Below are 14460 nucleotides of genomic sequence, written 5' to 3'. Positions count from 1 at the left end.
TGAGGCGATTGGGGAGCTGGAGGTAAAGGAACCCCTTGGAAGTAGTGATCATAATGTGATTGAGTTCAGTTTCAAATCTGAAGAGGAGAAGCTGGTATCAGGTATATCGATATTTCAGTGGAATAGGGGAAATTACAGTGGTATGAGAGAGGAACTGGCCCAAGTCGATTGGAAAAGTAAGCTAAATGGAGGGATGGCAGAGCAGAATTGGCTGAAGTTCCTTCATGAAATAAGGAAAATGCAGGAAAAATATATTCCAAGAAAAAAAGAAAATCATGAATGGAAAAATGGCACAAATGTAGCTAATGAGAGAGGTTAAGGCAAAAATAAAAGCAAAAGAAACGGCGTACAAGGAAACAAAAATTAGTGGGAAAAATGAGGACTGGAAGACTTTTTAAAAACTTACCGAAGGAAACTAAGAAAGTCATTAGGAAAGAAAAGATGAATTATGAAAGGAAGTTGGCGATTAACATAAGAAAGGATACTAAGAGTTTTTTTAAATATATAAAGAGTAAAAGAGTGAGAAGGGTAGATACGGGACCGATTGAAAATGATGCTGGAGAAATTATAATGGATAACAAAGAGGTGGCAGAGGAACTGAATGAGTATTTTGCATCAGTCTTCACAGTGGAAGACATGAGACATATACCTGATAGCCAGAGGTATCAGGGAATAGAATTAGGTACAGTCAAGATTACTAGAGAGAAAGTGCTTGGGAAACTAAGTGGACTAAGAATAGATAAGTCTCCCAGTCCGGATGAGGTGCACCCAAGGGTTCGGAAGGAGGTGGCTTTGGAGATTGTGGAAGCATTGGAAATGATCTTCCAGGAATCAATGGACTCTGGCATGGTTCCGGACGACTGGAAGGTCACAAATGTAGTTCCGTTATTTAAGAAAGGAAGGAGGCAGCAAAAAGAAAATTACAGACCTATTAGTCTGACATCGGTAGTTGGAAAGATATTGGAGTCAATCCTCAAGGACGAGGTTATGAAATACCTCGAGGTGCATGACAAGATAGGCCGAAGCTAGCATGGTTTCATGAAGGGAAGATCCTGTCCCACCAACCTATTGGAATTTTTTGAGGTAATCTCGAATAAGATTGACAAGGGAGAGGCTGTGGATGTTGTGTATTTGGATTTTCAAAAGGCCTTCAATAAGGTGCCGCATATGAGGCTGCTTAATAAGATGAGAGCCCATGGAATTATAGGAAAGATATTGAAATGGTTGGAGCATTGGCTGATAGGCAGAAAGCAAAGGGTGGGAATAAAGGGATCTTATTCTGATTGGTTGCCGGTTACTAGTGGTGTTCCGCAGGGGTTGGTGTTGGGGCCGCTTTTTTTTACGATGTATATCGATGCTTTGGATTATGGATTAAATGGTTTTGTGGCTAAGTTTGCGGATGACACCAAGATAGGTGGAGGAGCAGGAAATGTTGAAGAAACGGAAAGGTTGCAGAGAGACTTGAGTCAGTTTAGGAGAGTGGGCAAAGAAATGGCAGATGAGTTACAACGTTGACAAATGTACGGTTGTACATTTCGGAAGAAGGAATAATAGGGCAGATTATTATTTAGATGGGGAGAAAATTCAAAAATCGGAAGTGCAAAGGGACTTGGGGGTCCTCGTGCAGGATACCCTAAAGGTTAACCACCAAGTTGGATTGGTGGTAAGGAAAGCGAATGCTATGTTGGCATTCATTTCAAGAGGAATAGTGTATAAGAGTAAGGAGGTGTTGATGAGGCTCTATGGGGCATTAGTGAGACCTCATTTGGAACACTGTGTGCAGTTTTGGGCCCCCTATCTTAGAAAGGATGTACTGATGTTGGAGAGAGTTCAAAGAAAATTTACGAGGATGATTCCTGGAATGCAGGGGCTAACATATGAGGAGCGTTTGTCAGCTCTTGGATTGTATTCATTAGAGTATAGAAGAATGAGAGGGGATCTCATAGAAACATTTCAAATGTTGAAAGGGTTGGACAGAGTAGATGTGGAAAGGCTGTTTCTCTTGGTGGGTGAGTCCAGGACAAGAGGCCACAGTCCTAGAATTAGAGGGTACCCAGTTAAAACAGAGATGAGGAGAAATTTTTTTAGCCAGAGGGTCGTGGATTTGTGGAATTCGTTGCCACATACAGCTGTGGAGGCCCGATCATTGAGGGTGTTTAAGGAGGAGATTGACAGGTATCTAATTCGTCAGGGTATCAAGGGATATGGGGAAAAAGCCGGAAATTGGAACTAGATGGGTGAATAGTTTAGCTCATGGGGGAGCTGCAGAGCAGACTCGATGGGCCGAATGGCCTACTTCTGCTCCTTTGTCTTGTGATCTTGTGAAAACTTTTGGTTTCATCAATTAATTGCCTGCCGAGGACATCTTCGAGAGGCTGTGCCTCAAGAAAACAACATCCATCAGATGATGTATATTCAGGAATGGAAAAGCCTACATAAAGTGATGGCCCAGTCCATCACAAGCAGAGCCCTCCAATCATAGATTACATGGAGCGCTGTCACAAAAAAGCTGCATCCATCATCAAAGACCCCTACCATCCAGGCCATGCCTTATTCTCACTACTACCATCAAGCAAGAGGTACAGAAGTCTTAAGTCTCCCACCATCAAGTTCAGGAACAGTATTACCTACAACCATCAGGCTCCTGAATTGGTGTGGATAACTTCATTTACCACTACTCTGAACTGGTTCTACAATTTTCTGAGGATTCTCTTCAGCTCATCTTCTCAGTATTATTTTTGTTTGCACAGTTTGCTTTCTATTGCATATTGGTAATTTTTCAGTCTTCATCTGTTTATGAAAGTTTTTCATAAAATTCTATCGCATTTCTTTATTCCTGTAAATGCCTGCAAGATCATTCATCTCAAGGAGGTATATGTTAAATATATGTATTTTGATAATAAATTTAGTTTGAACTTTGAACTTGGACCAACCATTAAGGTCCTTCACTGCTGTATTCTTGTGATTGCCATTGAGGAGGAGGTGCAGGAGTCTGAAGGCCCATACTCAATGATTCAGTAAAAAGCCGAAGAGGGGCTTCTTCCCCTCTGCCATCAGATTTTGAAACAGTCCATGAATCCAGAAACACTGCTTCATTATACAAACACGAGGAATTCTGCAGATGCTGGAAATTCAAGCAACACACATCAAGGTTGCTGGTGAACGCAGCAGGCCAGGCAGCATCTCTAGGAAGAGGTACAGTTGACGTTTTGGGCCGAGACCCTTCGTCAGGACTAAATTCTACAGAATTCACTGCTTCATTATTCCATTTTTATCCACTATTTATTTATTTTGTAATTTGTAGTAATTTTATGTCTGCACTGTACTGCTGCAAAAAAATTCAAATTTCATGTCATACACGACAATGATGATAAAACCTGATTCTGATTCTTGGAAGGGTATTGATTTGAGATGTTTCATCGGTATTTCTCTGTCTCGATAATGTCTGAACTAATGGGTGTTTTTTTTTACTTTTCCTTAACTCTACACATTTCCTTTGTCCTTTATAGGCATACAGCTTTGCTATGGGAAAATATCCAAAGAATGGACTGCCATTCATGATCAGTGGTTTGAATTTGCAACACATTGGAAAACTACATAGTGGAATTGGTGAGTAAATTAATCAGCATAATAGTGGGATAAAGTGGATGAAACCCCATACGGGCATGGGGCATGTGTGTTACTGCCCATTATGCTGCTGGTGTTTAGGGCAGCAATGAAGATCCTCCATCTCTGGTGGTGTTCAGGGCTTCCTTCATCATAAGACATAGGAGCAGAGTTAGGCCATTTGGCCTATCAAGTCTGCTCTGCTCTGCCATTCGATCATGGCTGATCCTTTCCTTTCTCCTTAACCCCAGTTCCCGGCCTTCTCATGTCAGTAGTTTCCTCTTGATTTTCACTACTGTCAGTCTTTCATGTCCCGGGTAGGGACTCAGGAATACCATCGCACTCAGATGTAGAAGGATTCTTCATTGCTGTTTCTGTAACAATTTTGTTTTACCAGTCAGGGTTGTTAACCCTAAACTGAACCCTGGAACCTGGAGGACCAGTGGACTACTCTTCATCTGGCCTCTACCCTTTGACCTGTTTGGCAAGGGTAACCCTACCAAGAGCCAAAGCATAGAGCCCTGACTCCAGCCAACATAAGCTCTCTGGATCATGGAGGGCATGCTATATTATTTGTACTTTAAGCACAGTCTGGATATATAGGAAGTTGGTCTGAATCAAATTGACAAACTATAGTTCAGCCATTTGTTTTTGTTCACCTATTGCTATAATACTTTAGCAAAATTAAGGTTGATCTAAAAATTACTATTGATAATATTCAAAATTGATTATTGTAGCAGTGTGAGGGAAAAAAAGTAATATGCTTTGAGAACTGTAGAATCAAAGGAGTGTCTTCTGCATGATCTTGGTTTTTTCTCTTTTCCCACTTTCTGGTAAGAAACAATGGGTTAAAATTCAACTAGAGCAGGGATGCAATAGGAGCGAATCAGCTGCCTGTTATTTACTTTGCCTAATTTTCCTTTCACAACATTTAAAAGGTGTGATTGTCTTAGATTGTTAGTGCAGCTCCTTAGAGAGTTACATTCATATTTAAGGAGAGCACATATCAATTAGAGGTATCGTTTCTGTAGGGTTTATTTTTTTGACAATCTTGCTCTGCAGCATTTTTACTATCAGGGTTTGCAACTAACAATCTCTGTAGTCTAGTAAAATTATTTTTTAAGAATGAGCAAACTTTATATAATTGCCCCTTCACAAAATGGCAATAAACATGCAGTCTTTACCTCTTGCCAGTTTCATTTTGGAATTCCAATTAAATACTGAATTCTGTCTTCTGTTCCTCATGCAAATTCCATCTGATTATTTTTCACTGATGCTGCACATTCCATGTCTTACGTTATGGGCTCATTATTGTAATTGAACGTGTGCCTGACCCAAGGTGATTGCAGATCACCAACATCTAGCACAAATTAAAAGGTTCTCAAATAAAATTCTTATATTCTTGCAACTTTCATTTAATTGATTTTAGAGGTGAAGTTCAGTTTAAATTAGTGTAGTTCATTCTCTGCTGCGTTTATAAAATATACACTAATGCTCACAAGTACAGATGTTTTACTTTTAAGATCAAGAAAGATTTACAGTTTGTGTTATATCCATGACTCTTGTTAACATAGCATGTAATATGGCCTGAAAGGGTTTAATTTTCTCTTTCTTTAATTCTTTGCCTGGTTTTAACTGGCAAGGCTTTAAAAGTCTTCGCAATGATTGAAAAAAAGATTTTTTTCATCATACCTCAGGCTAAACATGACTCAGTACCAAGTATTAGGAGCTTATTCCTGGCACCCTCTGGCAGTTTCTAATTCAAATGCATCCATTATATACAGGCATTTGTGGTGGTTTATTAGAGTTTGAACAAACAAACTTCTACTAAGAACTCATTTGTGCAGAAAGTGATCGCCATCAATCACAATCGCTATGTTAAACAAAAAAAAACTGAATATGTCATTGTGGAAACCAGTAAGAAATCATTTTAAAGCAGCCTTATTATTGGAATATTGATCTGAAATTTATAATTAAATCAAATTATTACAGTTGTATCATTATCTGCTCCTTTTTAATCCCTGTAATTCTTACATCTTTCCAAAGCTTCTTCGAATCCATTGAGTTCCTATCACATCGATCTTCTTGTTCTAAGACTGAAAGTTAGGAATATAACTTTCTCAGCTTTTTAAAATATTTCCTGCTCACATTTGTTGAACAGTAATGTTCCTTTCCAAAAAAAAAACAAGTTGTGTCTGTTGGGAACCCCATCAATTCTTGCAAAATGATATTGCTTCTATTTTAGTATCTGGTTTGTTACTTCAACCTCAGTTTTTGGCTCCCCTGCTGTTCACTCTATGCTCAGGTAATTTAGATCTGTCCTGGTACCATCTTGATGTTTTTTGCACTTAATCCAGTCCAGTCGAGACATTTACCTGCTGTGGCTTGTGTGCCACAATTCAGCCTCTACAGTATATTCTGTGACGTGCATTGTAGCATTGCATTTGAGTGGTGAAGAGGATGATGGCAGGTGCTTTGTCTTGAATGGTTTTGAACATCTCAAGCATTGTCAGTATTGTACTCCCCTAAGAAAGTAGAAAATAGTCCAACACATTCCTGACTTGCAACTGGCAGGTGGTAGAAAGGCTTTGGAAAATCTGAGTGTGTGTCAGTTAGCGCAGGATGATCAGCCTCTGACTATTCAAAGACATAAATTTCATATGACTGGTCCAATTTAGCTTCTGACCAATGGTGACACCTAGCAGCCAGGGCCCAAGCAATATTAATGTCATTGACTGTCAAGTGTACATCATTTGAATCTCTTGTTCAAGTGCATTGTTTTACGTTGCTAGGTATGAATCAGGCATAAGGAGGCTAGAAGGGAATGCAGATTCAGTGAGTGAGCAAAGGTCGGGCAGATAGAATATCATAGAGGAAAATGGGAAAATGTCTATTTTGGCAAGGAAAATAGAAAAGAAATGGAACCAAAAATATGTTATTAAAAAACCAAGAAATTGCAGATCTCTCAGGTGCATAGGGATCTCATCGGTACATCCTAGTGGATGATTTACTAAAGGCTAATATGCTGGTACAGCAAGTTTTTGGGAAAACTAATGTAGTTAATTGGTGGATTGGTGGTGAACTAAGTATATAAAAAGAGATATTTGGCTTCAGTTTTATGGGATGTTGAAACACATCAGGAATATTATCTCATTTTTTAAGGCAGGAAGTCAATATGATAGAAGCAATTTAGAGGTTTATTAGTCTGATGTCTAGTTGCCTTATGAAAAAAATGTTGAACAGACAAGGCTCATTTCTATTGGAGATTTTTTAAGAGTGAGAAACTTGATTGAAGCAAATAAGATTTTTTAGGATATTAGGAGAATGAATATTGAAACAATTTTTTTCTTGAGAAAATCTAGAACAAATGGGTCTTCTTCTTCATGTGCCTTGCACGTTACACACTTGGGTGATCATGGCTCTCCACATCGAACGATTCCATGCAGCATTAATGATATCTCGCACACTTAGATCTGATATTTCTTTCACAGTGTCCGTATATTTTCTTCTTTGCCTTCCTCGTCTGCGTTTCCCAGGCATATGGCCTTGAAATGTAAGGCATTCTATTTCTTCCTTTCTGATGACATGGCCCAGGAATTTAAGTTTCCTCTCATTTAATGTTCTCATTAAAGATCTTTTTGTATGGGCACGTTGGAGTATTGTCTCATTAGTTACCCTATCTCTATATGATATTTTCAACATTCTTCTAAGAAACCACATTTCTGTTGCTTCTAAGTTTCTTTGGCGTTCTGGTGCATACAGCAAGATTGACCAGATGTAACATTTTATTAGCCTAAGCCTTGTTGTCATAGAAATGTGTCTGTTGGTAAAAATGGGTTTCATTTTTTGGAAGTTGGTTTTGGCAATGCAATTCTTCTTTTTCTTCTTTTTTCAAATGGGTATTATTTAAAAGTAATAGCATATGATTAATGTAGACCTTTGGAATTCTCTTTCCTGAAGGGTGTTGAAAATAGAATATTGAAATATTTTTAAGTCCGAGTTAGACAGATATTTTAAAGGAGGTGAAATGTTACCTTAGAGAAAAAGAGAAAGTGAAGCTGAGGCTTGAATTATTTTAACTATAATCTTTTCATTTGTGGAGCAGACCCAAGGGACCAAAAGGTCTATTCTTGCTGTTAATCTATATGAATGACCCTTCCTCAACAATCAGAGGGTCTAGCAAGGAAATACTTTATCAAAAGCCAAAGTATTCATCCTGAAGTGCTGACCTGATAATTCACTTCAACTTCCTTTTGAAATTCTCAGTCAATTTGATTCATATAACCATATAACAATTACAGCATGGAAACTGGCCATCTTGGCCCTTCTAGTCCGTGCTGAACTCTTACTCTCACCTGGTCCCACCGACCTGCACTCGGCCCATAAACCTCCATTCCTTTCCTGTCCATATATCTATCCAATTTAACTTTAAACGACAACATCGAACCTGCCTCAACCACTTCTGCTGGAAGCTCGTTCCACACAGCTACCACTCTTTGAGTAAAGAAGTTCCCCCTCATGTTACCCCTAAACTTTTGCCCTTTAACTCTCAACCCATTCTCAATGGAAAAAGCCTATCCACGTCAACTCTATCAATCCCCCTCATAATTTCAAACACTTCTATCAAGTGCCCCCTCAACCTTCTACGCTCCAAAGAATAAAGACCTAACTTGTTCAACCTTTCTCTGTAACTTAGGAGATGAAACCCCAGCAACATTTTAGTAAATCTCCTCTGTACTCTCTCAATTTTATTGACATCTTTCCTATAATTCGGTGACCAGAACTGTACACAATACTCCAAATTTGGCCTTACCAATGCCCTATACAATTTCAACATTACATCCCAACTCCTATACTCAATGCTCTGATTTATAAAGGCCAGCATACCAAAAGCTTTCTTCACCAGCTTATCCACATGAGATTCCACCTTCAGGGAACTATGCACCATTATTCCCAGATCCCTCTGTTCTACAGCATTCTTCAGTGCCCTACCATTTACCATGTATGTCCTATTTTGATTAGTCCTACCAAAATGTAGCACCTCACATTTTTCAGCATTAAACTCCATCTGCCATCTTTCAGCCCACTCTTCTAACTGGCCTAAATCTCTCTGCAAGCTTTGCAAACCTATTTCATTATCCACAACGCCACCTACCTTAATATCATCTGCATACTTACTAATCCAATTTACCACCCCATCATCCAGATCATTAATATATATGACAAACAACATTGGACCCAGTACAGTTCCCTGAGGCACACCGCTACACACCGTCCTCCAATCTGACACACAGTTATCCACCACTACTCTCTGGCGTCTCCCATCCAGCCACTGTTGAATCCATTTTACTACTTCAATATTAATGCCTAACGATTGAACCTTCCTAACTAACCTTCCATGTGGAACCTTGTCAAAAGCCTTACTGAAGTCCATATAGACAACATCCACTGCTTTACCCTCGTCAACTTTCCTAGTAACCTCATCAAAAAATTCAATAAGATTTGTCAAACATGACCTTCCATGCACAAATCCATGTTGACTGTTCCTAATCAGACCCTGTCTATCCAGATAATTATATATACCATCTCTAAGAATACTTTCCATCAATTTACACACCACTCACAGGCCGATAATTGCTAGGTTTACTTGTAGAACCCTTTTTAAACAATGGGACCACTTGAGCAATATGCCAATCCTCTGGCACCATCCCCGTTTCTAATGACATTTGAAATATTTCTGTCAGAGCCCCTGCTATTTCCACACTAACTTCCCTCAAGGTCCTAGGGAATATCTTGTCCGGACCCGGAGACTTATCCACTTTTATATTCCTTAAAAGCGCCAGTACTTCCTCTTCTCTAATCATCATACTTTCCATAACTACCCTTCTTGTTTCCTTTACCTTACACAATTCGATGTCCTTCTCCTTAGTGAATACTGAAGGAAAGAAATTGTTCAAAATCTCCCCCATCACTTTTGGCTCCGCACATAGCCATCCACTCTGATTCTCTAAGGGACCAATTTTATCCCTCACTATCCTTTTGCTATTAATATAACTGTAGAAACCCTTTGGATTTATTTTCACCTTACTTGCTAAAGCAGCCTTGTATCTTCTTTCAGCTTTTCTAATTTCTTTCTTAAGATTCTTTTTACATTCTTTATATTCCTCGAGCACCTCATTAACTCCATGCTGCCTATATTTATTGTAGATCTCTCTCTTTTTCTGAACCAAGTTTCCTCTATCCCTTGAAAACCATGGCTCTCTCAAACTCTTAACCTGTCCTTTCAACCTAACAGGAACATAAAGATCCTGTACCCTCAAAATTTCACCTTTAAATGACCTCCATTTCTCTATTACATCCTTCCCATAAAACAAATTGTCCCAATCCACTCCTTCTAAATCCTTTCGCATCTCCTCAAAGTTAGCCTTTTTCCAATCATAAATCTCAGCCCTGGGTCCAGTCCTATCCTTCTCCATAATTATATTGAAACTAATAGCATTGTGATCACTGGACCCGAAGTGCTACCCAACACATACCTCCGTCACCTGCCCTATCTCATTCCCTAACAGGAGATCCAACACTGCCCCTTCTCTAGTTGGTACTTCTATGTATTGCTGCAAAAAACTATCTTACACACATTTGACCAACTCCAAACCATCCAGCCCTTTTACAGAATGGGCTTCCCGGTCTTTGTGTGGAAAGTTAAAATCTCCCACAATTACAACCTTGTGCTTACCACAAATATCTGCTATCTCCTTACAAATTTGCTCCTCCAGTTCTCGGTCCCCATTAGGTGGTCTATAATACACCCCTATAAGCGTCACTACACCTTTCCCATTCCTCAATTCCACCCAAAAGCCTCCCTGGACGAGTCCAGTAATCTATCCGGCCAGAGCACCGCTGTTATATTTTCTCTGACAAGCAATGCAACACCTCCCCGTCTTGCCCCTCCTATTCTATCACACCTGAAGCACCGAAATCCTGGAATATTTAGTTGACAATCACACCCCTCCTGCAACCATGTTTCACTAATAGCTAGAACATCATATTTCCAGGTATCAATCCATGCTCTAAGCTCATCCACCTTTCTTACAATGCTCTTAGCATTAAAATAGATGCATTTAAGAATCTCTCCACCTCTTACTCTCTGTTTATCCAATATTCATTCCATGTGAATATCTTATAAACATCGAGTATGTCCAACAGACGAAGTGTCAGACTGGATATTATCATAACTATAATACAGAAAACCAGTGCTCCCAAACCAGCTGCATCTCTAGTCAAGCTGTTCCAGTACAATTACATCACTGGTATCTACCAAGCAAACGTGGAAATAATCCAGATATGTCCTGCGTTCAAAGGGCATTTCAAATTCAGTGAAGTAAATCACTACCTGATCAGTCTAATTTCAGTCATCAACAATGTGCTGGAAGGTGTCATCAATGGTGCACTCAAGTGGCACTTACTCACCAACTCCTTAGTTTGTGTTTTTGCAAAGACCACTCTTCTTCAGACCTCGTCACATTCTTGATCCAAACGTAGACCAAAGTGCTGTGTTCCAGAAATGAGATGAGAATGACTCATGACAATATTTAACTGAGTATGGCATCAGAGAACTCTCATCATAATCATCAATGGTCTTTGAGGGGGAAACATCCCAATGGTTTGAGTCATATCTGCACAAGGAAAGATGATTATTCTTTGTCAGAACTCAATTAAGTTAAGGAGTAAGGATGGTTGCAGATAATCGCACAGTATTCAATTCCTTTTTAACTCAACAACAAATGAAACAATCCATTTCGGTGTGCAGTTAGACAAGGTAACGGTCAGGCATGTGTTGATAATTTGGGAAGTAAAATCAACTTTACAAAAGTGCCACTGAATGACCAGGTCCAACGAGGGAGAGCCTAACTATTGATTGACATGACCATCGCTCTTTAAATTGCCAGTGTTGTTTTACTCAGAGTTAATGAGTAGCATTAGATCATAAATTTATTATGAAAAGGAATGCTCGTTTGCAATTCACTTTCCCGAGTAATGATTGGAAACAATCCATTGTAGCATCCAGCTGTTTTGTCAAACCATTTCACTATTTATGGTTTGGCAACTTCCATTCACTCTCAGGGAAGGGGGCAGTGTTGTTTATTATCCGTACTGCCCATCTGGGTACCTTGCTCAGGCTCTTTAATGGGGAGTTAAGAGTTAACTGCTATGATGATGCATGAGAGTGGAATATATATGATTGGACAGCAGTGTTTTCTGGTAACGAAGCGTAATAAATAGTTGATTTTTTTAAATCACAGTATGACAGCTTTGTTATCACTTGCAACAGTTTTAATTAAAGTTAAAAAAAAATTCATATAACCCTGGTGGAATTTAAGCTTGCATTGCTGCCTGATCATTCTGGATTACTTGTTTTATAACATAATCTATACTACTGTAACATAATATACATTACCATATAGCTCTATTCTGTAGCCTGCTTCACAGGTTTTATCAAGAATAATTTCTGTACATTAGTTCTTAAATTGCTTTTCAAATATTTGAACCTACTTTCTGTTGTTATACTCATACATTTTAAATTATTATTGATACTGCTGCTGATCTTTTATGACTTTAGAAGACCATGTTAAAAACTATTTCTTTTTTTTTGCATTTTTCTTGGGGTTTCTCAACACTCAAACTGCCACCTGAAATTAGCTTCATTGCTGTTTTCTGCATTGTATCTAGCATGTCAGTAGTTCTTTTGTATCTGGATAATTGAACTGCAGACATATTAAAACTATGGCCTGGCCAGGCACCATATAATGTTCGAATTAAAACAGAAAATGCTGTAAATACTCAGCAGACCAGATAGCTTCTGTGGAGAGAGAAAAACAGAGTTAATATTTCAGATTGGTGACCTTTGAACAGATTATTCTTTTATTCAATTGCACTTCCAGTGTGGTTTCACATCCTTTTGCTTTATATTTATTGTCCTGCATTGATTACAGTATTTAATATTGAGTGACTTTTGGTTTTTTTTAGTTTTTATGATATTTATTTGATGATGATTCATGCAATATCCATGTTTTCTACTTGCCTTACTTGAATCCACTATTTTGCACTAGTTTGTATTAAATTGCAAACATTATGTATGTACTACTTACATTTTTTTTCTACTGCACCCCATAATTTCACTTTTTAGTGTTGATTTATTTGCTATCACCACAGACTTTTCCACTTTGAGTTTCTGAGTCCACTCAATACCCTCCCAAGCCATCCGTTGTGCAATATAAATCCTCTTAACAAATATCTACAGTTTTCTCCACTTTATTTTCAGAGATGTGGACTCATGGGATTTACTATCACACGTTTCTTAAAAAGAGTAGAACTCATGAGATTGGGGATAATTTAATAGCATGGATTAAGGATTGCTTAATGGACAGCGAAACAGAATAAACAATCATCGTATTGGGGTGCAACTGATTACTATGAAATCGGAGTTTGGAATGTATTTACAGTTTATATTAATAACATAGATGTGGTGATGGAATGTTATATATCTATGCTGGTGATGGAAAGCAGGATAAGAGCAAGGTGTAAGGAAGGTGGTGCATAAGGATGCAGAATAATTAAGTGTTTGGGCAGAAGGTGGCAGATGCAATATGCAATTAATAAAATTATGCTCTTTAGTAAGATTCAAGAAGAAGTAAGGATGTTTTTAAAGTTCTGAAAACCATAACCATTTGCATTAACAAAATCTCTATGTCTTTACACAACACAGGGAACGTTAACATTAAGGGAGAACAAACAATCAGAAAATGATTTAATAGTTTTAATTCCAAAGTTTTGAGCATAAGAATGTAGATGCTTTGCTTCAAATACGAGCGTAAAAGAGAAAACACAACTAGAGTACAGTCAACATACATCAAAGTTGCTGGTGAACGCAGCAGGCCAAGCAGCATCTATAGGAAGAGGTGCAGTCGACGTTTCAGGCCGAGACCCTTCGTCAGGACTAACTGAAGGAAGAGTGAGTAAGGGATTTGAAAGCTGGAGGGGGAGGGGGAGATGCAAAATGATAGGAGAAGACAGGAGGGGGAGGGATAGAGCCGAGAGCTGGACAGGTGATAGGCAAAAGGGGATATGAGAGGATCATGGGACAGGAGGCCTAGGGAGAAAGACGGGGGGGGGAGGTTGACCCAGAGGATGGGCAAGAGGTATATTCAGAGGGACAGAGGGAGAAAAAGGAGAGTGAGAGAAAGAATGTGTGCATAAAAAGGAGTAACAGCTGGGGTGCGAGGGGGAGGTGGGGCCTAGCGGAAGTTAGAGAAGTCAATGTTCATGCCATCAGGTTGGAGGCTACCCAGACGGAATATAAGGTGTTGTTCCTCCAACCTGAGTGTGGCTTCATCTTTACAGTAGAGGAGGCCGTGGATAGACATGTCAGAATGGGAATGGGACGTGGAATTAAAATGTGTCGCCACTGGGAGATCCTGCTTTCTCTGGCGGACAGAGCGTAGATGTTCAGCAAAGCGGTCTCCCAGTCTGCGTCGGGTCTCACCAATATATAAAAGGCCACATCGGGAGCACCGGACGCAGTATATCACCCCAGTCGACTCACAGGTGAAGTGATGCCTCACCTGGAAGGACTGTTTGGGGCCCTGAATGGTGGTAAGGGAGGAAGTGTAAGGGCATGTGTAGCACTTGTTCTGCTTACACGGATAAGTGACAGGAGGGAGATCAGTGGGGAGGGATGGGGGGGACGAATGGACAAGGGAGTTGTGTAGGGAGCGATCCCTGCGGAATGCAGAGAGAGGGGGGGAGGGAAAGATGTGCTTAGTGGTGGGATCCCGTTGGAGGTGGCGGAAGTTA

At 39.5% G+C, this 14460-nt stretch overlaps 1 protein-coding gene across 3 annotated transcripts in view; it reads left to right on the top strand.

The window, feature by feature from the left end:
• The window catches only part of LOC134355213 (ERI1 exoribonuclease 3-like), a 364063-nt gene that overhangs the window by 188218 nt on the left and 161385 nt on the right, over window positions 1-14460 (top strand). For all 3 annotated transcript variants that reach the window (XM_063064992.1, XM_063064993.1, XM_063064994.1), the window contains exon 7: window positions 3510-3609. In XM_063064992.1, coding sequence (XP_062921062.1) covers window positions 3510-3609 — 100 coding nt within the window. The remainder of the gene's footprint in view (window positions 1-3509; window positions 3610-14460) is intronic.

Source organism: Mobula hypostoma, chromosome 12 (genome assembly GCF_963921235.1).
Source record: "Mobula hypostoma chromosome 12, sMobHyp1.1, whole genome shotgun sequence".
Taxonomy (NCBI): Eukaryota; Metazoa; Chordata; class Chondrichthyes; order Myliobatiformes; family Myliobatidae; genus Mobula; species Mobula hypostoma.
Note: the sequence above shows the minus strand (reverse complement) of the source record. Positions and strands in the feature narration are given on the sequence as shown.